The sequence below is a fragment of the Simochromis diagramma genome, unplaced genomic scaffold, assembly GCF_900408965.1.
Source record: "Simochromis diagramma unplaced genomic scaffold, fSimDia1.1 OVJJ01000061.1, whole genome shotgun sequence".
Lineage (NCBI taxonomy): Eukaryota > Metazoa > Chordata > Actinopteri > Cichliformes > Cichlidae > Simochromis > Simochromis diagramma.
In genome coordinates this window covers 2,305,923-2,329,448 of record NW_024386945.1, presented here as the reverse complement: position 1 = coordinate 2,329,448, position 23,526 = coordinate 2,305,923, and the positions used below count along the sequence as shown (strand labels likewise).

The window sequence follows — 23,526 nt, the reverse complement described above, 5'->3', positions numbered from 1 at the left end:
CAGATTTGGCTACACTGATAAAGACTAAAGCATGTACAATTTTTATATTATCTAGTTTTGTAAGCATTTAATATAATTTCAGTTTGTTGTTGTCGAGTTGCAACGTCTGTTTGTTGTTGTTTTTTTATTTAGGTATCTAAAATGTTTTTGTTTGTTTTATTTTTGTTTTGTTTTTTTCCTTCTAGTTTTTCCTTTAGTTTTATTTAACCTTGGATAGGAGCTGGTATGGCCGTCAAGTTCACGAATAGATGTACGCTGCCACACTGCCATCTACTGGTGGGGAGGCAAAGTGCACGTCGGTGTCTTTCTCGGTGTTGGTGTTGGCTTAGCTGTGGAGACTCTGCTGATGTTTCAGGTTTGTTGACAGGAAATCGAGTGTAAATGTGTGGCTGGACAGTCCGTTAAAGCTGCTTTTAGTTGTCTCCTTATGTGACGGCTGCAGCTTATTTCAAACAAATGTCTCAGCCGTCCTTTCATTTCCAGTCAAGGCATAGCTAGCAAACTGCTAATTTAGCTAAGCTAGCTAGTAATGTCAGTTAAGGAAGTGAAGGAAATGATAACTTTAGTCAACACTCCAGCTAACGACTTCGCTTTAAACGAAAGGATATTTACTGACAAAGACTGATATTACCATGTAAGCTGATGATTTAATTGTTAGCACTGAGTAATGTTGTGTTTGCTGAAGCTAACTTGCTTGTCGTGTTAGTTAATGGGGGCTATTTTAGTGTCCAGACTGGAGTAACCATAAACTATATATTTACCGTTTAAGCTGTGAGCGGTTTCCAGTCCATTTAGATATGAAAAGGAGAAAAGCAAAACATTAGGGAGCTGCAGACGTGACTTTTTCAAAAGTATTTATCTATACGCATTCAATTATGGGTAGTTTCAATGTGCCTTATTTGTGAGATGATCCTATTTGAAATTTGCTCTAAATTGTAACGAGATGCCACGCAACCTTTGCTCTGACGTTCCTGTTTCGGTAGATTTTTAGCAACAGCAGTGGCGAAAGTCTGCATATATTTACGGATTTTTATTGTCATTGCAACACATACTCACATGAGGTGAAATGATTTTTTTCGCTCAGGTCCTGGTTAAAAGCCAACAAGAATGAGAGAAAAGAAACAGAAGCAAGCACCCTAAAACAATTTGACAGTGTTCTTTAGTATAAATAAAAACAAAAAGTGTATAGTTCAAAGACACAAGTGGTGTTACCTTTGGCTGGGACCACTAGAGTTCAGCAGTCTTACTGAGTCTGCTGGTGTAGATGTCTGTAGTGGTGGCGGCGGCAAGGCAGCATCCAACCATCCTCTGTGCAGCTTCCACCACCCTCAGCAGAGTTGCCTTCTCTCCCACAGAGCAGCTGCCATGCCCCACAGGACATGACAGTCTCCACCACGTGTGTAGCTCAGGACTGAACTCCCAAGTCATATATTTTATGTTTATTTTTTAAATATATATTTAAAATGAGTATAAACTTAATATGTTTAGATTTTTGGTAGAACAAACAAGACCTTTGAGATTGATTGGCGGAAAATTCCTTTAAAATTTTGAGTTGTGAGGATTTCCTGCTCTTTGTAATCTCATAGTAAATGTGGTTTATTGGTAGTTTGAACTGCTGCACAGTCAAAACTATTTGTAGGGTGTCCATATTGTGGAGTCTAAGTGCAGAAAATGGAAATTGCACTTTGTAGTGGCTGTGTAAGTGGACAGTTTCCAACATTTGTGGTTGATCGGACTGTGGAAAGTAAAAGCAAAGAGTCTGTTGCTTTATTCAACAGAAATCTATGCATTTTCTTTTCATCTTCAGTGTGCTTAAAAATATTACAATGCTGATCATTTTTCCGTGGCTAAAGTGTCTTTTAGTGAGTTCCAGGAAAGTGCTTTGTAGGACAAACTCTGACAGTTGTGGCCTATTGGACTGACATGAATGATAACTTCCTGATGTGTTCATCTCCTCTCTCACAGCGACCTTCAATGCTGTAGATTTCAGGATGGACTCCAGTGGGAAGCCCTCAACGGCACAGATTGTGGTTTTAGCCACAAGCTCGGCTCTGACCGCATTCTTCTATTCCATTTACAGAAGCAGAGCTACAATAGTTGCCAGATTAAAGGTCAGACATATTTCTGCATTTCTCTGTTTATCATATGCAGGGTGAAAATTCCTTACATTTTTAGTATATATTTATTTTTATTCTACAGGAAGCAAAGAAAGTCTCCCTTGACCAAGATTTGAAAACCATCCTGTCTGAAACTCCTGGAAGATGTATCCCGTATGCCGTCATAGAAGGTTTGCTGAGCCGTGCGGAAAACCTAAATAAAGTAACTTTTATTTTTATTGGGAGTCCTGAAAAATAATTGACACTTATTTATTGCACACTGCAGGTGTGGTGAGATCTGTGAAGGAAACACTAAACAGCCAGTTTGTCGATAACTGCAAAGGTGTCATTGAGAGGCTGACGCTGAAGGAGGAGAAGATGGTGTGGAACCGCACCACTCACATATGGTAAGAGGTTAAATAAATGTTTTTTTACAGACAGTCTGAATGTTTTGTTATTCAGCTGAAATAAATAACATTTTCTGTTTTCCACACTAAACATCTGTTTTTTAATTTAAAAAACAGGGAACTATTTATGCTAAGTGATTTTTGGTTTAATGATGGCATGCAGTTATCAAATTCATTCATAAACGTAGACGGAGAACAGGATTACGTGCTGACGTTTCGCCGTTGGGAAAAACAGTTGTGTCAGTGTTGTAGTTAGAGGGAGAGCAGATGGTAATGCTGACGCAGACAGCAGCCTGCTAAACAACTCAAGAGCCAAATACTCTGGTAACTAAATTGAGCGTATTTCATGCTGAAGTCACCTTCTTCTCTAATAACTTTTTTTCACAGGCATGACCAAATATTCAGGGAAAAGAAAAACTGCTGCCAACTGTTTAGTGAGTCCCAGCATCCATTTTCTGCTACTTAACTGAGTCGAATGGGTGGCAGTCTAAGCAGAGATGCCCTTTCAAGGCTATCTGAGAGACATAATCTCTCAACCATGTCCTGGTCTGCCTTTCGGTCTCCTCGCAGTTGGACTTGCCTGAAATGTCTCACTTAGAAAGCGTCCTAGTCAGATGCCCAAACCACCTCAAACTGGCTCTTTTCATTGAGGATGAGTTGCAGCTCTACTCTTTTCCCCTGTCTCTAAGAGAGTCAGAGCGGAGAAAGCTTTTCTCCTTCTTATTCTTATTCTCACGATCTTCTTATTCTTTCAGTCTCTACCCACATGTCATGGTCACAGGTGAGGGCAGGAGTGTTGATCGACTAGTAAAATCCAGTTTTGCCTTCACACTCAGATATCTCTTGTCCAAAGCATACCGGACTCTGTGCAAGGGGTAAAAGTGCAGTGCATTAAAACAAGTGTTGGGCGTGCATGCTCTTCAGCCGAAGTAATTGAATATTTTCAGTAACTGTGGAAAAAAATACCAGCTTGAATCTCCCAAAATTGCCTCAAGTTCATTAGGTCATTGCATATTACAAAGGCGGTGTGCAAAGAACGCATGAGGTCCTCAGATTATGTAGCAGTGACTGACAGGCTGAGGCAAAAGCAATGACTGTCCATTACTGACCTATATCCTCCTTATTAAATCTACCGTACACGTCGGGAAAAACAAGACCGAGAAAAGATGACTTAAAAAGTCATTCGCACTTGAAACTCTTAAAAATATCTTTTTAAATGATTCTTTTAAAAGCTTTGAAAAATGTTTATATGGCAGTTTTACATAATTTGATTATAAGAAAATCACCGAATAATCTGAGATTATTATTGTCATGCAAAGAAACTATTTAAAATACACTAGAGCTTAAATAAAGAGCTAATAATAAATAAAAAAAAGCCCAAAATATGGTTGTTTGTCTTTATAAGCTGAGCTTTGGACTGTTGCTGTTTTCTGATGCATGGATAGTAATTATAAATCAATGTAATGTAATGTTTCCACACAGGAACAGCACAGAGAAAATCATCCATCAGCGCATTAACACAGTTCCCTTTGCCCTCGGGTCACATGATGACGATATCGCTTCCACAGTCCGAGTTATACGCCCGTTAGATGCAGCGGAGTTGGATCTGGAGACCACCTACGAGAACTTCCACCCCACAGTCCAATCCTTGTCCAGTGTTATTGGTCACTTCATCAGCGGGGAGCGACCAAAAGGCATCCACGAAACCGAGGAGATGCTGCGTGTGGGTGACAGCATCACAGGAGTCGGAGAGCTGGTCCTGGATAACAACCTGATTAAGCTCCAACCACCCAAACAGGGCTTCTGTTATTTCCTCACTCGGCTGGACTACGAGTCTCTCTTGCGGAAGCAGGGGACCAGCGTTAGACTCTGGAGGATTCTGGCGATTGTGTTCGGCATGGCTGCCTGTTCCACGCTCCTCTACATCCTGTGGAAGCAATACATGCATCGCAGACAGAGCAAGAAGGAGAGAAGCATACTTGAGGAGTTCAAGGAACAACAGAGGAAGCGTTTGCGTGAACTTAACATAGAGGAAAGCAGCATATCCCCCACCAGCTGCACTGTCTGCCTGAGCCGGGATCGCTCCTGCGTGTTTCTAGAGTGTGGTCATGTGTGTACCTGCAGCCAGTGCTACGAGGCCCTGCCAGAGCCAAAGAAATGCCCCATTTGCAGGGCATCTATAGACAGGGTGGTGCCTCTTTACAACAGCTAATGTGCTAGAGTCCTCTCAGCCTGTTGCAGCCATTGTATACCTTGAAGATTATCTTTCAAAAACTGCCTTTTCAGGCTTAAAACAGGCACTTGTTTCTGCTTTTCCTGCGGCAAATCTCTGTGCTGAATAATAGTGCATTTACAGCTCCAATCAAATGTTCAAATCAGAATTGAAAACTGGAAATTCATCTTGATTGAGAAAATGGATTTTCCTCCTGTCATGTTCAGAGTGAAAATGAGGTGTTTGTGTGCTCACACTCTCACAGATCTTGGCCCTGCTTCCTGATAATCTAAGTCTCTGAAAGCATTTTCTGAGGCGGATAAAAATGGAGTTATCAGTTAAAAAGCTTGAATGTTGTAGAAACATTTGTGATTGTTCAGTGAGAAAACACAGCTTCAAGTGCAGTTGTCAACGGCTTTCTCTGCTTGTTGCCAAATTACACCAACACCCTTAGGAAATTAGTTAAGATTAAGTCACAGCACTTCTATAAATATATGCATTTTAGCACTTATTATCAACATCTTCCTGTCATTCGTGCAAGTACGTGACACTCAACAAAACAAAAAAGTGTTTTATTAGTCAGAAAAGTCAAATTAAAAGTGTCAATCGCCGGTTACGGTTTGATTCTGTATCATGTTATTACATTAATTTGCTACAAAGAGAAAATGGGCGTCGTACAAAATATAGCTGCTTTTCATCTGTGTCTCTGAAAGATCATCACAGGGCTTAGAAATTAGCATAAGCAATAAAAGCTGCAGTTAAAACCCCTCCCAGGCCCTTCTGCAGCCTTTCACAGCCAGAGCAGAAGGCACACTTCAATGTTTGAGTATCTCTAAGAATGTCTGTAAGTTATTTTGCATTTGGGAAACTTTTTTTTTGTTATTGATGTGGATAATCCAATAAGCTTGGCCTTGAGGTGCTTTTGGGAAACGGGCTCATTTTGCTTATCTTAATTTGTTTTGTTTTCCTGCTAGCATTTTTTTAAGGGAATGTGTTGTGGTCATTTCTAGCTCTGTGTTTATTCTTTGGCTCTATTAAAGTAGCTTTACATAATTCAATGGTCGAAATTATTTATCTCATACTGGACCTTGGTGCAGCTGCTCAGTTTCTTCACTGTCGGAAACAAGCTGATTTAGCTCCTCCACATTTAAAGCTGTCGTCTTTTATAAAGATACTTTTTGTCATTAGCATCTAAAGGTTTAAAGAAAACTTTGACCACCCAGAGGGCAGTGTTTTAATAGTGGATGCTGCTGTTTAACCTTTCTTTCCCACCAATTCCTAATCCCAATTGCCTGTATAACTAGGAAAGTTTCACTTATCTGTTCCAAACAAAACAAACATGTTGTGGACATAAAGTCAAAGCTTCTGTGAATTCTGTTGATAGTTTTAGTTCATGTATAAGGTTTTTACAGTGTCTTTAAGCCATCTTGCTTACAATTGGCTTGTAAGCGAGATTTTTTGGCTATTAAAATATTAAATTACATCACGGTGTAATTTTGGGCAGCACGGTGGTTAGCACTGTTGCCTCACAGCAAGAAGGTCTGGTTCTCTCTGGGTACTCCGGCTTCCTCCCACAGTCCAAAGACATGCAGTTAGTGGGTAAAGGTTAATTGGAAACTCTAAATTGCCCATAGGTGTGAACGTGAGTGCGACTGGTTGTCTTTGTCTGTGTGTTAGCCCTGCAACCTCTCCAGAGTGTACCCTTCCTCTCGCCCTAAGGCAGCTGGGATAGGCTTATCTAATATTAAAATCAGTAAAACTTTATGTATTTCCCTTGTTTCCCTTGTTTTTATGGGTGCCTGGTAGAAGATAATATAGTACTACTGCCAGAAGGTGGTGATAAACACCTACAAGCTGTTTGCAGAGACTTCATTACTGCTGCCTGTTGTTTTTCAGCCTATGAATTTCTGAAACTTCTCCTTCTCCCACAGAAACTGCACTAGATTGAGTGAGACCATATGCTGAACATGGGGGCGCTGCTCTGCATGGGCACAAGTAGTTATTGATAGTGTGTTGGAGGTGCCGCTCTAATTGGTTGTTTTCATTCAGGCATGGTTGATCCTTGCAAATGGTATTCAAGAGGTGTCATATGAGGTGATCTCCATTGTATTCATACTATTGGAACATAGCAACGGTTTGAGCAAATATGACAAAAAGTAGTATTTATAAATCCAGCATACTGAACCTTTAAACAAACTATGCGTGTGACTCGAAGCGTATGAGATGTAGTGATAGTAGATGTTACTGTGCAAACTTGAGAAACATGCAAGTCTAAAGACAAGTACAGCTATTAAAACGTTTTGTTGCAGAAACTAAAAATAAACTAGGTCCAGTGCAAACGGCGCCAGATAAAGTGTGGTACAACTTCACACTGTCATTCGAGAGCAGTTTGGGGTAGGGGGGTACTATTCGAAGAAGAGTCGCACAGTTTCCAGTGACAATCAAATATTTTTCTTTGAAAAGCTTTTTGGGACTCCATAGAGAGACAGGAGTAGAAAAAACAGTTTGAGGCTGAGCATTAAGAGCAGTTGGCTGAGCTTTTAGCTCGCTGGGATCTGTCGCACATGCATTGATCTCATGTTTAATACCAGCACCCATTGGTGTAACAGCACATTTATGACAGTAGATGAGGAAAAGCATAGCAGGACGCTTTTAAAGTCGTATTGTTTTAGCACTGGTAAGGTCTGGCAGTTCATTCCAGGTTGTGATCTGTGCGGAGGAGGCAGACCAAAGGCTGTGATTCACACCGCAGAGAGGAAGGTGGGTGACGGGGGGGATAATTGTACAACTTTCTGTCCTTGTTCTGAAGACTGCGATCAAGCTGACCCTGTCGTGTTCTTTCTTTGCTTTCCTCTGGATGACTGCTAATAAAGAGGCGTGCAGCGGGTGCTCGGGCTTTAGTGCATTCAGCCACAGTACAGAGAGTGGCAGCTTGAGAACAGTGCAGGGACAACATGTGAAAACATAATAGCCACCGACCACCGGAGCTGAAATCAACTTGCTGACTGTTTGCAGCTGAAACCTCGTTAAATACAAAAGGAGCAAAAGCAAAAGGGTTTTTCACTTTTGTTATTAGTCAGCTGTCTATGGGAGGTGGAGATTTCTGCCAGGAGAGGGAGGTATTGGCCTGTGAGGGGAAACCAGTGATTCAGATCTTGGAATTAAAGGGCATGAATAGGCATAAAAATGTGACTGCTAAAGCTGAATTATAGTTATTTTCTGAATAGTGCAAATCCAGCTGCAGTTTGTAGGATTCTGTTTGCCTCCTTATACCAGATGAATCGTGCCTTTATTCATTTGGCTGTTTCATTTTAGAGCTCCAAAAGGTTTCATCTTGAGGCCAGGTAAAGGTATGAAACTATCATTTCGCTGACAAATGCATGACTGTATTCAATTTTAGTCAGTGAAACTGAAAATCAAAATGTTAGATCAGAAGTAGGAGAAAATGCTTGTGCACTGGTTCAATTTCAGACCAGCAGGGATTCATATGTGCCTCCAGAGGAAGCCATCTTACAGCAATTTGAGCACATAAAAATGCCCTTTGTTTTCAAATTTATCTGTATTATTCACAGAAAGGGAAAAAAATCTAATTTTGTCCTCCCACTTGATGCCATGAAACCTCAAATGTATTATTTAACATTAGATTGGAGCTTTGGCATTATCATTAGATTAGTATTCAGCAGCCAGTCCACAGATATTTATTTTCAAGGATTGAGCCAATGCTGGATGGTCTCTAAAGAAACCTGAGCTAAATGTCAGACATACAGTGTAATTGAGCAGAGAGAGCATTATCTACTCCTTCCTGCTGAATGTACTGATGGCCCCTAAAAGCTCACTTTACCACCTGGCCTGTAACTGGCTTACAAATATTCATGATGCTATTTTTTTTTTTTCTTGCAGTGTTACTGTTGACATTTACATGTTTGCAGTGTGTTTCTGCAGGAATGCGATTGTAGGTTTCAGTTTTTCTGTCAGTGCACAGCTTTGGTTCACTCCAGATTGGCAGTGCTGTAAGTTTTAGTTTGGACACTCCTGGTGCCCAAAAAGATTTACATGTGACCCCCACAGCATTTTTCTATCATGTTACCAGGTGGTGAGACTATATTCCACATTTTTACTGATTACAAAAATGAACATCACGGTAAATGTGGTTCATAAGAAATGCTTTGATCTGTGGATGCAGCAGAAGAAGGTAAGAGTATGAGTTTGGTTTTAACAGTAACTGAAATATAAAAAGGGAATAACCAAGTATAGAAAGATTAGTTTTTCTAGTATTAGATATGTCGGACTAGATGCTACCAAGGCTTAAGCCTGCAATGGGAAAATGCTTGACCACCAGCATTACTGTCAACAGTGATGTTTACATCGTGGTGCACTGTGAGGATACTGACCAAGAAAGAAGCCTTCACCTCCACGTTTATACTTCACCTTCTCACTCACTTCCTCTAAACATGCCTTTCCCCTCTCTTTTGTCCTAACTGATATCCTCACTGATCCGGGTTGGAAATCTTACCGATGAGCCACCTGTTTGATTTGGCAAAGACTTTACACCGGCTAGCCTTCATGATGCAAGCCTCTGCTTTTATCCTGGCTTGCAATTTGAACTAAGAGTACACATTGTAAGAATCACTTTTATTTGGCTATAAAAAACCCAAATGTAATATATAGTAAACAAAGTGCTTGAGAATCATTTGGAAATTCAGCAAGAGATAATAATGTTTGATTTAGACCTTCATTAGACTCATTAGACTTTCAGCTCCTGCTGGGTAATATGGCACACTTGACAGATCCTACCAGTGAATAGCAGTTGACCAGTGTGGTGCTTTCTTTCTACATTCACAGTGATCTACAAATTGTAATATAATTTAAAATGTCATATAATTAAAGTGTATTTACTGAATGTGGGAAAACATGAACAAAATTGTTGAAATGGTATATTTTTCCGCAGAAAGCACAGGGTGATTATCTCTTTGTTTTCAAAAAGCATTTCTTTAGACTTTAAATGGGGAAACATTTGGAGGCGTGTTCTTTTTAGTGACTACTGATGCGGAACAAAGTGTTGCACAGAAATGGCAGGAAAAACACAGCTCGAAAATGCAAATAGGATCAATGAAAAAAAGATGACAGAAAATCAAACACAAGGAATGGAAAGACTGAAAGATCAGAGACTGCAGGCTTTTCTCATTTCTTTAATTTGTGCCTCCTCTTCTCCTTCCTCGTGTCTGTGACCAGAAATCAGTCTCAGTATTCCATTTTGAATGATATCTCAATTCCTAAAATGCATCTGGTGGAGAAAGGACTGTCAAGAGAAGCACTGTTGGCGATGTACAGGTGTAGTCTTTAAAAATACAGTTTTTTACCTTCACAGGATATGAGAGGTATTTTTTTAAAAACCAAGGGGAGAAGGCAATTTGCGCTTTTTATACACATATTGTTTCATTTCTTAAAGACAAACCATGGGTCCTACACTGTTTATCTATGTGATTAAAACAGATATTATCTTGTCACATTATTTTTATATATATATATATATATATATATATATATATATATATTAGGGGTGCAACGATACACAAAATTCACAGTTCGGTTCGGTTCGATACTTTGGTGTCACGGTTCGATATTTTTTCGATACAAAAAAATGTTCATGCATTTTTAATTTGTCATTTATTAAAATTATAAATATATATTTTAACTCAAAAGTACAGTTTTTAAATTTAACCCTAACCCTTGTGCATGTTTTTTATTTTGACAGCGAATGCGCACCTGCGGACCACTTATGTGCAGCCCTGGTTATTTAGCTCATCATATTGCAGCCACAGAAATTCTTTTGTCCATGAAACCATAAAGCTGCACTTTCTTTTTGCCTTATAGTCTGATTTGTCATAACTTCTCCGTTTTGTGGTAAGCTTTTCTTTGGCTGTCACTTCTTCACCCTGACCTGTCTTATTTGGCTCAGCAGAACTGAAATGCTTTTACACGCTCACTCACATAAGCTCAGCGATTCTCTGCGCGATCAACCTCTCACATGTTTAAGCTTGCTGCGGGAGATTTCACTTGTCATGTTTGCATAGTAAGCTAACGATTAATAAGACGATGTCAGAGGAATTGGTGCACAAATTATCATCACTCACAGATCAGTGCTGTCGCTCTCTATACACAGTTCGCACGATTGCAAAGTGAAAGCAAAAAAACAAGCGCAAATTCAAACGCAACTTCAATATGTCACATATTGACAGTGGCTCACCGATGCCAATGACATAATTACCCAGCTACATTTCTGAAAGAATGCAAAAGCATTGACATATATTTTTCCTACAATAGCCCGACGGGCAGGGAAGAGATAGATTTTGGTAGCCCAACTGAAAAAATCGCTAGCTCCGGGACGTCGGGCTAGCGATATTGCAAGCCCTGTATCTGATTGAGGAATCACTCATCTTTGGAAAAGAGAGTTTATTACAGAGAAATGGCTCTTTCCAAAATAAAAGCTATACTATCCGCTTCTTCTGGGCTATATTCTCAGCAGCATAAGGAGAATCATGTGCTAACAGCTGTCTAAATGACTCGGCTAAAGTTAGTAGCATGCTTGTTGTTTTTGTCTTTGCACTAGGATGATGTCGGCGTAAATGTGCAGTCATATTCGTTGTGTTCCCACTAGTGCTTTCAGGTTAATCTCGTTGAAATGACCTTAACGCCACAACACGGCAAATCTCCGTTAACGAGCTACCGCCGATCGCTCCGTGCATGGGGCTAGACGGCAAACACGTTAACGAGCTAACTGCGCTAACACACTAGTTCACACCAATGTAATTGAGCATTGCATGGCACATCCAACATACTGTTTTACTTTAGTCCATGACTCGCTTACCTTCAGGGTCATACGTCACATGAAAACCAAAATAATTCCAAACGCCAGATCTGAATGTTGCAAGTAGAGCTTAACTTCTGTCTCGCTAGCTTGCCCTGCGCTCTTCCTTCTGACTATGCTGTCTGTGTTGAGCGCTCAGTGGATCTGCGCTTGACAGTGCAGCCTAGGCGGAGTAGTCGAACACAGATTCACTGAGCGCTCAACACAGACAGCATCGTCAGAAGGAAAGTTGATAAAATAAATTACAAATATTGTATTGTTCGATACATATGCGTACCGAACCGAAAGCACTGTATCGAACGGTTCAATATCGATACGAATATCGTTGCACCCCTAATATATATATATATATATATATATATGAGCACCAAAACAAATTTTTTTGCAGGTATGCCAAATTTTCATGTTTAAAATGTTTAAAAACCTACTGCCTCGACTCATCTCCTGTATCACATCCTCTTCTGTTTGCATCTGTAGAGCAAAGCAACTACAAAAAGAGGAGAGAAACTGAGGATGTGCATTCAGATGGGGTACCGAGGACTACAGGTAATATAAGACAATAAAGTACAGGTGAACTTGATCTAACATTAGGAAGGCTCTATAAACACATGAGGAATTAACCTTCAAAATAAAACAGGAAGTAAGCTCAGAGGAGCCTCAAAATCACAAACAGAAATAACTGAAAACCAAAGATCACTGCTGGGATGAACATCTGAGCTAAACATCTTAAATGCTGCTCTCGCTTTAATAGATGTCCCACTCTGTAACTCTTTAATGTTGTCATTTCACAGGGAAACTCTAACTGCTAAAGACTGCTGTTCAGTGTGACTTAAAGACAAAAACTTCTGTTATTTCTCTGAACTTTTCAGTTTTAAATCGTCGCTACGAGACTTTTTTTTTAACCACACAGACTTTATTTTTAAATGTAGCTTTAAAAAAAACAAGCAATGATACCAAAAGATCACATCTGTAAGAACATTATTGTTCATCTAATAGTGGTACATTAACAAACAACCCTTTTCTTTTATGCTGCAAACATGAAAGCAGCAGCGCTGGTTCAACACCATGGAAACCCATCAGTCGAGTCGTGCAGTGCTTTTAGCATCAGGGGCAGTCGCCGTTCTGACAGTGAGGGAACCATCAAAGACATTCCTTCTATTATTTCCCGCTTAAGAGTTTTGAATGTCAATGCGGCATGAGGACTGTGCAAGAAGTGCACCGTGAGGGCTTCACACAGGCTTATTGATGGAAGTGAAATGATTGCTGCACTCTGAGGTGGGAGGCTACAGCGGGCAGTGGTTTACACATTCCCCTAACTAACCAAAGCTCTCTGGTTTGATCCTTTGAGAAGTCACAAACGGCTTGTGTCAGGAAGGGCATCCAGTGTAAGCATCTGCCTAATCAAATATGTGGAGCTGCCTGCTGGTGTGGCCTCATGTGAAGAAGGGAGCAGCCAAGAGTAGATTTTATAAATGAAATTTGCCATTTAAAAGATATCGCGTTTTCCTGCTCAGGCGCCAGCTGGCCCTGATTCAAATTACATGTCTGATGTGTTTTTCTCAGACAGTATAAATAATCAGACAAATTACACCCTAGACTTCTGAGTATCACATTTGTACTTCATAAAACTTATCTTATTCTTTATAATAAGTGGAAATGGCATTTTTCTCTGCTAGTGCCTTATTAGAGAGAGGAAACCTTGAATTGCTTTAGCGCTCCTTTTTTTCCCGAGAAGTGTTATTAACTGGGAAGGCAGTGGATTGATTTCTTTTTCTTTTAGGATGCGTTTAGCCTCCAGACATGGTGACACACTGTTCAGTTCAAGTATTTGAGTGCTACTACATCAAAAGAATCAAATATTCTCAGTAAATGGCTGGTACATTGCAATAAAAACAAGGTTAATCAAAACCTTCACGGTTTCTGCACCTCAAAATGAGAGAGATTTACTAATCATTTCTGCCTGCGATGTTATTCTGATTTCTGTCATTTGTATTATGCTTCCTATTTCTTCCTTTTTTATATCAAGCTGAAACTACAGTACTGGGACTGCTGTATGTTTCACAGGTAATACATGAGGCAGTACTGTATAAGAAGCACAATGCAAAACACTTTTTTCAAATAAAAGGGAAGTCTTGTATTTATAGTTTTACGTAAATATTCATGCATTTTAGCATTATTAGCTCAATAAACTTGAAGTTATTTAAAGTATAAGTACTTTTCTAGTGAACGGAGGCTTTATATTATGTTTTGTATTGCTCATATTATTACTAATGCACCCAAATTTGGATGTTCCTGGATTCCTGTTGAATTTTAGTTCCTGGCGTGATTTGTGACCCCTTTGTGCTTTACCTTCCACTTCTGCTCCAGTTAACTGGGACTCCACGTCCAGCGAACTGGAAATCTTCTGCTGCTTGTCAGTCACCACTGTTTCTGATTGATTGGCCACCAGCTGCTTGTCTGTTTGGAATTTTAAGTCCCAAAGGATCTTTTGCTCTCATCCATTTTTGGTACCATCTCCCATAACAGCTTGGAAATTTCTGATCCATATGTGGAACAAATGTTGCCAAATATGGATTAGAAGTTGCCATTTACTTACCACTATCCCAGACTTTTGGTTGTGACTCGGTGTAGACTGCCCCAACTGCATCTTACATGTGCTGGACAGTCTCTGGGGCACCTTAGCACAGTCTTGGGACCTGTGGTTGGGGTTGATGCCTTCCCATATGGATCTGCTGAGGGGCTGTTCTTGTGCTGCCATGTTCAGAGCCTCTGTGCTGTTCTTTGTCAGCAACAAACAAATATTTACCATACTGAAACTACAACCCTCAGAAACGGGCTACAAAATGTGTGTTTTTCACCACTGATGAGAAATAACATTTCAGTAGAAAGGTTGCAATTTTTAAGAAAAGGGAACATACAGCTTATTATTTTGGGGGTTCTTTTTCCTGCTAGAGAGATGATCCCATGTACGTTTTTTCTTCATCCTTGTTTAGTGTTTCTCTGACCAAAGTAAAGTTCTCTCCATCCATCCCTTCCCTAAATGTATTAAATAATTAATGACAATCATGCCTAGAGGCTGGCGGTGCAAGGATGTGCATTACTAATGCAAACTGGACCATAGTGAACCACAGACACACTTTGATCAAACAATATAGTGCATCAACTTGATTTTCAAGAGCTTTTTTTAAAAATGTATTTTCATTCAAGGCAACACCTCGACAAGAAGCAGATTTGTTCAACTTGTGAAACTATTAATGTACTTGTAATAAACATTGAAATGATCTGCACCACTTTTTGTTGATCATTTTCATGAAGGGTCGGGGTTACATCAAATCGCTGGGAACGCAGCATTTCTGTCTCTTATTCTGCACACATTCAGACATTGTCCCAGATTTTGATTGAATCTAGTTTTCGAGAGTCAAGACTGCAAGAAAGACATTTTTCTAAAGTCTGGTTTGTATCTAATGGCTGTGAAGAAAAGCAGGGAAGGCTGTCATCATTGCCTAAGTGGAGGCTAACCTGTAACCCATTTTTCCCGACTTTGAAAGGAGAGTTTCGCAGAAAATAGCAGAAAACACCCCAAAGAATGGCAAAAGCAGTTTCAATAAAGACTAAGAATGGACGAAGTGGGTGGGAAAGTTTTTCAGCAGTTATTTTTCAATCATGCGCATAGCAGAATATGACATGAAATGACAGAGTACCTGCCCATCTCGCGAGAAATGTGCTTCCAAAAGAAATGTGCCAATCAGTGCATTCCTGCTAAAATTCAGGGATCACTACCACACAGAATATCAGCTGGAAAAACATCTGACATCAGTTATTGGGACAAAAAATGGGACATGAAAATATGAGGATTTCAGGGCTATGAAATCAAAATCCACCTTTGTCATTAATATACTGTTCTAGCAGAGGAGTTGAGAAAGTTTCATTCAAAGAAAATATTTGTTCTTCACTTGCAAAGTGATAATTATTGCACCACTTCCAGCAGCCTGAACCATTCATATAAGGCGGGATGGATCCATGCTTTCATGTTTTTTACACCAAATTCTTAATGTGCCAGCAGAAATGGAGACTCATTAGACCAAGCATCATTTTTCAATCTTATTTTGTCCGATTTTTGTGAGTGTGAATGTGAGTCAGTGTGAACTGTAACCTCAGTTTCCTGCCAGCTGATAGGAATGTCACTCGGTGTGGTCTCCTGCTGCTGCAACCCATCTCCTTTAATGTTCGACATGAGTTACTGTTCCCATATACTTCCTACCACCTCAAAGCAGTCTGGATAATCTCCTCTGACTTCTGACATCAACAAGGCATTTTCACAAATAGAACTACTGCTCATTTTCTTTGACTCATTCTCTGTAAACCCTTGAGATGGTTGTAGTAGATCAGCGGTGTCTGAAATACTTAGACAAGGCAATCTGGCACTAAGAACCATGACATATTCAGTGTCACTTAAATCCCTTTTTTTCCATTCTGATGCTTGGTTTGAATTTCGGTAGGTCATCTTGACCGTGATAGGCCAATTAGATATTTGCATTAGCAAACAGGTGTACTTAATAAAGTGGCCAATGTGTGTATACATAAACATTTAGTTTCCTCATGTGGTCATCTTAACAATAAATAATCCATTAAATAAATATTAAATAATTTATCAACAGCGCGACTCTACTGTGGCTCAAAGTTTAGTCCTGGATTGACTGTTACATTGAGGTTAATAAACATAAATTACTGAGAAAAAGATAGACACTTACTAACAGTTGCTATGCAATGAAAACGTAGCACAGCAACTGCTAATCACGATCTTAAGTAAGCACCCCAAAGCTGAGACACTAGTCATTTATTGTGCCCCACGACCTGCCTCTAGGCCAGCAGTCAGCCCGACACTGCAATTACTTATGTTTGCTCTGTATGCTATTTATGTCCAGTTTAAACTGCTGTGATATAGTGGCCTGGATTAAATCAGACATAAGCCTCCTTTCTAAAGCCAGACGAGTTTAAGTAGCTGGAATGTAACAGAATAATTGTCACTGAAGATGTTGAGTAAATGGACCTGCGGGGAAAAAACATGAAGATGGATGTGCGTGTCGAGCTAAATGAGCACTTTGATGCTTTCCAGCCTGAATCGAAATTAATCTTTGGCTCCCATCAGCGTTATGTTTGTAAAACCCACCACTGTTCTCACTGATCATGTCATGCTACATTCTAATCTATATATAGGACTGTAAATGAGATAACAGAAGATTAGTTCAAACAACACATTTTCACATGCATTATAGTCAGTAGCTTAGCAACAGGACGCAGTCCAAACTTTTCTAAGGTGATTTTAATGTGTGTGTCTGTTGTTGGAATCAAGGCGTGCTGCGTAATATCACAACACACCTGAGAAAATATCGTGATCTAAATACGGGTTTTTGTGTGCATGCTCTTCAAAGCACTCCACAATGTCAGGAACTCTTTGAGTCTTGTTTGATCTCTCAAACAGGGGTGAAGACGGTTATTAGCGCAGCAGTAATGAGCTTTCATTTTTCTTACCCGGTGCTCCGTTCGCTGGCCCTCTCTTCCCCCATTTCTCGTTCATGCGCCCTCTGCCTCTCACGCCAGGCTTGTTTTACCTTGTAATAGTGTGGATGGTGTAAATGGTGCCTTGTCATCCTAATTACTATCACCCTCTTTGATTTCAAGGACCCACATTATGGCTGCTTTTTGTTGTTAATGAGACTTGTACCGTGTCACTCGGGGGAAGGAATACAACCAGTGTAGCTCAGGTCACCTTGACTTCAGTTCAGTGATGGGAAAATGTTGTGAAGCCCAAAGAGTTTTTAATAGACTGCTCTCCAAACTTAAGTTTACAGAGTGCTTTTATAGTCAAAGCAAGAGCAAAATTTCATTTTCCAGTTGCTGTGAATGTATCATTACTCATACAAACGTTAGCCCCTAGCAACCAGCAGGATGAGTGCAACTATCAGTTGGAACCAAGTTATAGAAGCATGTTGTCCAAACTTACCATGAAGTCCAACAACTTTGCTCCCTTTCTCCAAACGTTCTCATTTTTTTCATGTCAAGTGTGCATAAAAAGCCTTTTTTGTAATTTAAAGGAATGAAGCAGCATTCTTTCTATACATAACAAGCAACTTAGCAAACAACCAATTAAATAAATTGTATCTTTGTTACTAGCAGCCTGCACATAATTTGTCCAAATTTCTTTAGCTGAATATACAAAAAAGTGTCAAAAATAACACATTTTGACAGGCATCAAATAGGATGTTTGCAACAAGAGAGCTATCAGGTGGAAATACAGCAAAGACCTGACACGGGACCTGAGACCTGCATCTGGTCTTTCTGTTGATCCATCTACTGAATTGGAAAATGAAGAGAAAAGGCTGAAGTATGACAAATGACACAAGAACTCAGATGAACATGAGATTAATCAAAAATTAGATATTTTTAGGTACAATTGTGATCTTTGAAACATGGTGGAGGCTCCTTCAGGGTTTGGGGCTGCATTTCATCCAGTGGTGTTGGAGACCTTGTCAAAACCGATGAACACATAAAAGTACCATCATGGACCATCATTCTAAATAAGTGACCTCTAATAGTGCATGACCAGAAAGGTTTCTAGCTTCTAGGTTTGTTTCCATTTACGAAATCTAATCAGGTGTAGCATCCTGGTCATATGTATGAGGTGTAAAACCTTGTGTTTTAGTTGTAGGGTCGTAGGTGGTATTTTTGCTCTGTGTTGTTGCCTGTGTAGACCATTGATTTTTTTTTTTTAAGGATTTTTGTGTCTTGTCTCCAAATCTTTTTGTGATGGTAATATTTCTGGGAGCTTCCTCCTGATTTTCCTTTTGAAGAGCACCTCTGTGGGGCTCTTACTTGTGGCTGGGTGATCAATATACTGATAGGTTTAGAGGTACATACAGAGTTACTTTTTTCCCAGTTTAATTCTTCACATTGTGCAACACGTATCCTTTTTCGCTAATAAAATCTCTCCATTTCACAGCTGGTTTATGGCCACCGTGGTGTCATGTTTCCAAGTAATTTTCTGATGTACTGAAATAAACAGCAGGCCACAGTCAGACAGGGCTGTGAGACCAATGTGACTGAAGATGTTCTGTAGAGCTTTATTGTGGTACTTGACTACAGGTTACATTTTTATAATATTGGCAATAATCGTATGTCTATTAATATAGAATTTCCTGCAGGTAGGAAGCCCAGGAAATCAGTAGCTTCCCTCAGCTCATCGAGTGCTCTCTGTGGTGTACTTACATGATATGATTTGATTTGATGACATTTCTCTAAAGCCATTACTGACCAATATATCAACATAAAAATTGTTCATGTTTGTTTGCCCCACAGCACTTACTGTCCAGTCACCATAAAGTATATGCAAAATGGACATCTCCACTGGTAATTGACATTTGTGCTTCCTTCATTTTGAAGGAAGATTAGTGAGACAAACCGATGGGTAAACCTGGAATTATCAGCATAGCAGGAGATCCTTAAAAAGACAAGGGTCACAGTATTAGTCCATGAGGTCTGCCTTCATGGTAGCAGAGGAACAATAATGACTTGAGCCCCAGCTCTTTGGTTGTAGACTTACTTTATTACATGCACCTTCAGAGCTGGTCAGAGCATTCACAATTATAAAGACACAGCAAAAGCTTTCAGCAGCCTCAAACAGTTAACAATCATTTATAAAGGCACGAACAGCAAGTTGAAAGATACTGCACCATACACCTGACTCGGTACATAAAAAATACTTATTTCAATTACAGCTGCACTAAATACTGCAATTACAGGACAAAAATATTACTATATGACATCTACATTGTATTTCTCAGTTCAGAGAGGGAAATACTGCACTACTGCCTCCAATGTGGCAATTGAATCATCAAACACCATAACATAAACACCTGTGCTCATGCAGACGGACGTATGCAACTCAGCCTGAGTGGAAAAAGGAATACCTGAGTAAAGCAACACTGCAACGAGGGGGAAAAAATAGAAAATTAATACTGAAACATGCTCAAATGGACTGAAAAGGAAGAATAAAAAAGGCAGAAAGAAGGGTATCGACTGTGTATATTTTTTTAAATGGACCAATTGTTACTGCAATGAACAGGTTTTACATTTTCAGCTGATTTAAACCTTGTTTAGGCACTTGAGGTAAAGAAGCTTTGACAGTGATAATTAGCAGGGGCCATTCATCTTTGATTTCAGGAGCAGGACTTTTGGTCGCTGTACATATTATTGGGGAGTAGGCAGCACCAGCTGTTTGCAAATCCAAGGTCCAACATAAGTGATAATTAAATTATAGATCATTACAAGTGGGTTTAACCGTTTTTGATTTTGCTTTATAATGTGCAAATAAATAGTTTCCAATAAAAAAATATTTAAGTCAACTAAATCCTGAAAACTCATTTAGGATTGCATCGTGCACACATAACATGCCTCGCTCTCCCATCATATACCAAACACACACTCCCAAATTGGCAGCCCATTTAAGATGCAGAACTTACCATCTAACCCTGCATTGATGTCTACTGGTTTCAACTCTACAACACCCCAGCATCCACCTGTAGTCCACAGTGGGATCTCTCCAGAATTTGTATTATAGTTTTGGGAGTGATTTCATATTAAAACAGTGTTTTCAAATGTGAGTTGTTCTTTGAAATAAAAAAAATCTGTATTCAAATAACATAACTTATAAAGTAAAGCTCTTTCTGGGGAAAGAAAAGTATTGAATTTAATTGTGCATATATATAGATATGTTTATATGTGATTATGATGTCAGCAGGATGTGCAACTAATTTCTAGTAATTTGGCTGTTTCTATCTGTCTGTCTCTCTTTTTATGGTCCGAGTTTTTCAGTTTGCAACTGTGCAAGACCCAATAATGAAAATTAAGAGCTATAACACTGAGATAAAGATGACGGCTATGTTTAAAGACAGGTGTGCTCCAGCCAGTGTCACAGAATAACTTTTAGCTTCCTTTATTGCCTGTTATACCATACTACTAGCAATTACTGTTGTATTTCCTACATCTTTATGTAGTGCATAAAAACACAACATGGACAAAATAACTGGGCCAACTACACATTACGGCTGATTTAGACTGATTTAGACTTTTGCAGTGAATCCTTGTAGAGCCCAACGTCCACATTCGTGGTTGTATGCACATGGCTCCACTGGTTCATTCAAAAACCACAGCAAAAAGGTCGCCAGAAACTCAGGGGAGGAATCTCCTGAACGGACCAATTACAACAGGGGCGTGTAGTTACATTTCCAGGGAGCAGCATGTCAGGTTATGGCAAAGGTTACAGCGTAGGTTTACAGAACAGATCGCGGTTATGATGCATGTACGGCACTGATTTATTAATGCAGAAATACAAATCCCCTCCTACAGGAGCTCCTTGGTCATTGAATCCATGCCTTGAAGCTCTCAGCACACAGGGTTTGTGCTGATGCCAGTGGAGGTTTGGATCTCTACAGGTATTAAGTCAGCACCGTGTTTGCCACTTTATGCACTATGCACTTCAGCACTCAGCCATCCCACTCTGCATCTTTACATGGTCTGCCACTTTGTGTGAGCTGCTGTGGCTCTTAATCACATCCACTTTGCAATAATACCACTTACAGCTGATTCGGAATCAGCAAGAAGGGAAGAAATTTCACAAACTGACTTATTGCAGATATGACATCCTGTTACAGTACCATGCTTGAATTCAGTGGGTTCTTTAGAATGAGCCATTTTAAAAGGCACCTGAATTCAAAGTTTAAGAGGCATGGCCCAATGCTTTTGTCTATATAATGCTTTTGATATATTTTAAGTCAAGTGTGGTCCTTAGTGCTAAAAGCCTAATTATTTCTGTAGGTTTCGTGCTATTTTTTGAGAAGCTTCATTTAGAAAAACCTCTTAAAGCGTAATCACTTTTTTATTCTAACAGATTAATAACAATGCTTATGTCAGCTTACAGCAGTTAAACCTGGTAAATTACAGGGAAAATCTCTGTGTGAATTAGAGTTAAATTAGTGGAAATTTCCTTATTACTTAGCAAACCTTCAGCTTATGAGGATAATTATGAACCTGCAAACCGCTGGTGCATCCAGCTCCACATCTGTGTTTTTGTTTTTAAGTAAAAGTAAAAGAAATAATAAATCTTATACTCTAAAACAGTTATAATCAGGTACGGGAAAATAAAAACTGTATGAAATATAGACAGTAAATCACATGCTAGAGAGATACACACATTTCCCCACATATACCACATATTTTTTTTCAAACAAATTGTTAACCTATGTCATATTTTCTCTAGCTTTTTGCATATTTTTCTTTCTCTGCTACAATTAAACTGCAAAAATGGCAAATAGTACTAACAATGTAATGGCACCGAGCATTAGAAAAGAGTGCCAGTACTGAGGGCAAGTAACCAGATTATTATTTTCAACATTTGTTTCCCCTCAGCACAATCCAAACAATTCAGAAAAGGTTGTACTGTTGTAAAAATGGCGTGTACTAATTAGTGGAACAGTTGATCTTACCATAGTTTTGCAGCATTCTCCTTGTTACATCAATGTGATGACAGTAATAGCTTTTCTCAGATGATGATGGTTGATGGCATGCTACAAATTTAACACTGGCATTCTTCTCTTTCAAACTCAAATCAGTGGCATAACTCGGATAGCTCCATTGCTAATAGTGATCCAGATACAGCATATGGCACCAGCGAGGTAACAGCTTGCACACACTGCAGTTCCTCTGAAGAGCCTGTGATATGTTTGGAGGAACAGCACACAAACAGAAGAAAACACACATTGTTCACAACTGCAACGCAAAATCAGACTCCAGAGGACAAACTGCTGATCAGAGAATAGCATGGCCTCAGTTAGCATAGTATCGTTAGGGTTTGAGTACTTGCAGTCTTGGACTGACAGGCCTCAGACGCTGTTAGGGTTGTAACAGAGCATGTTCAGTTGCAGGTTTTCATCCCAGTGTCTGAGGATGATGAAGAGCTGATTGGCAGCAGCCTTCACTGATGCTAAATCTCGGCCCTCTGGGATGTCCTGCTCACTCAGCCACATGCTGGCCTTGGCGGCTACCAGTTCCCATTCTATAAAATAGTTGGCAGAGCTATGCTCCAGCCAGGCAAGGGCCACCGCTGTAGCCCACACCATGCTTTCTACAGGCGATGGTGTTTCCAAGCCCCCTGACCCAGAGCTCTGTGCACTATCCACCCGGGAGAGTGTGGAGAGCGGGGGATTGGCAGCGGCAGATGGGCTGGCTAACGAGGAGGGACCAGCATCTGTCCAGGTGCTCCTGGACAGATGAGACAGGCTGTGAATGCCTGCGGTGTGATCTGCAGGCTGCTGATATGTTTCTTGCTCAAACGGTGATCTGCATCCGTCATCAGCACTCTCAGCGCGGCGGCTGCTGGAGTGAGACAAGTGGCCCAGGCTGGTGCGGTGACTGGTGAAGGGGGACGTCCACTTTAGCTTGTCCATGGGCACATTAATGGCATCGCACAGAGCTGCGTCCAGGGGAAATGCACCACAAGCCAACTGCAACAACACCTGTACAGAAGAAGAAGTTATTGGAGAGCATCTAAAATCAGTTTCAGTTGGCAGACTGTGTGTTTGTCTTTATGCGTATCAATAGAAAATAAGGACTAAGGGAGCAAGTCCACAGCTGATTCAAATTCATGCTGTTCTTCTGAAATGTGGGGTTTTTTCTGCTCCAATCAACAGCTTGTTGTGAGGTGTTCTGACCAAGGATTCCTCGCTGTTACAAGAAGAGGAAATCATTTCATGGTCAGCTATTCTACATATCTTTTATTCTACAGCTATTCATTTCTGACACATACTTTATTCCACTGAATCTGGGAAGTGCCAAACAATATACGGACAATGTGCCATGTGCTGAACAATTAGAGCTCCCTTTAAGGTC

The 23,526-nt window shown here is 40.0% G+C and overlaps 2 protein-coding genes across 3 annotated transcripts in view; one reads left to right on the top strand and one right to left on the bottom strand.

Moving 5' to 3' along the window:
* The first annotated feature begins 234 nt into the window (after positions 1 to 234).
* Positions 235 to 5,768, top strand: mul1b (mitochondrial E3 ubiquitin protein ligase 1b). Of its 2 annotated transcripts, none has more exons than XM_040038142.1 (5): positions 235 to 355; positions 1,966 to 2,111; positions 2,200 to 2,287; positions 2,383 to 2,503; positions 3,986 to 5,768. In XM_040038142.1, the coding sequence occupies exons 2-5, from the start codon at positions 1,992 to 1,994 to the stop codon at positions 4,713 to 4,715; spliced, it is 1,059 nt and encodes a 352-aa protein (XP_039894076.1). In that variant the 5' UTR covers positions 235 to 355; positions 1,966 to 1,991; the 3' UTR covers positions 4,716 to 5,768. The 2 variants fall into 2 exon arrangements, with proteins under 2 accessions (XP_039894076.1, XP_039894077.1); XM_040038143.1 differs by lacking the exon at positions 235 to 355 and adding an exon at positions 441 to 634.
* Positions 5,769 to 19,040: 13,272 nt separating this feature from the next.
* vwa5b1 (von Willebrand factor A domain containing 5B1) overlaps positions 19,041 to 23,526 on the bottom strand; it is a 34,038-nt gene continuing 29,552 nt past the window's right edge. The window contains exon 23 of the mRNA XM_040038028.1: positions 19,041 to 23,153. Within this exon, the coding sequence (XP_039893962.1) occupies positions 22,521 to 23,153 (633 nt within the window). The 3' untranslated portion in view covers positions 19,041 to 22,520. The remainder of the gene's footprint in view (positions 23,154 to 23,526) is intronic.

Bases quoted from the DNA above. Each gene is read 5' to 3' on its own strand.
- mul1b (XM_040038142.1), top strand. From the start codon at position 1,992: ATGGACTCCAGTGGGAAGCCCTCAACGGCACAGATTGTGGTTTTAGCC. The intron at 2,112-2,199 runs GTCAGACATATT...TTTATTCTACAG, and splicing joins CAATAGTTGCCAGATTAAAG to GAAGCAAAGAAAGTCTCCCT. The intron at 2,288-2,382 runs GTTTGCTGAGCC...TGCACACTGCAG, and splicing joins CCCGTATGCCGTCATAGAAG to GTGTGGTGAGATCTGTGAAG.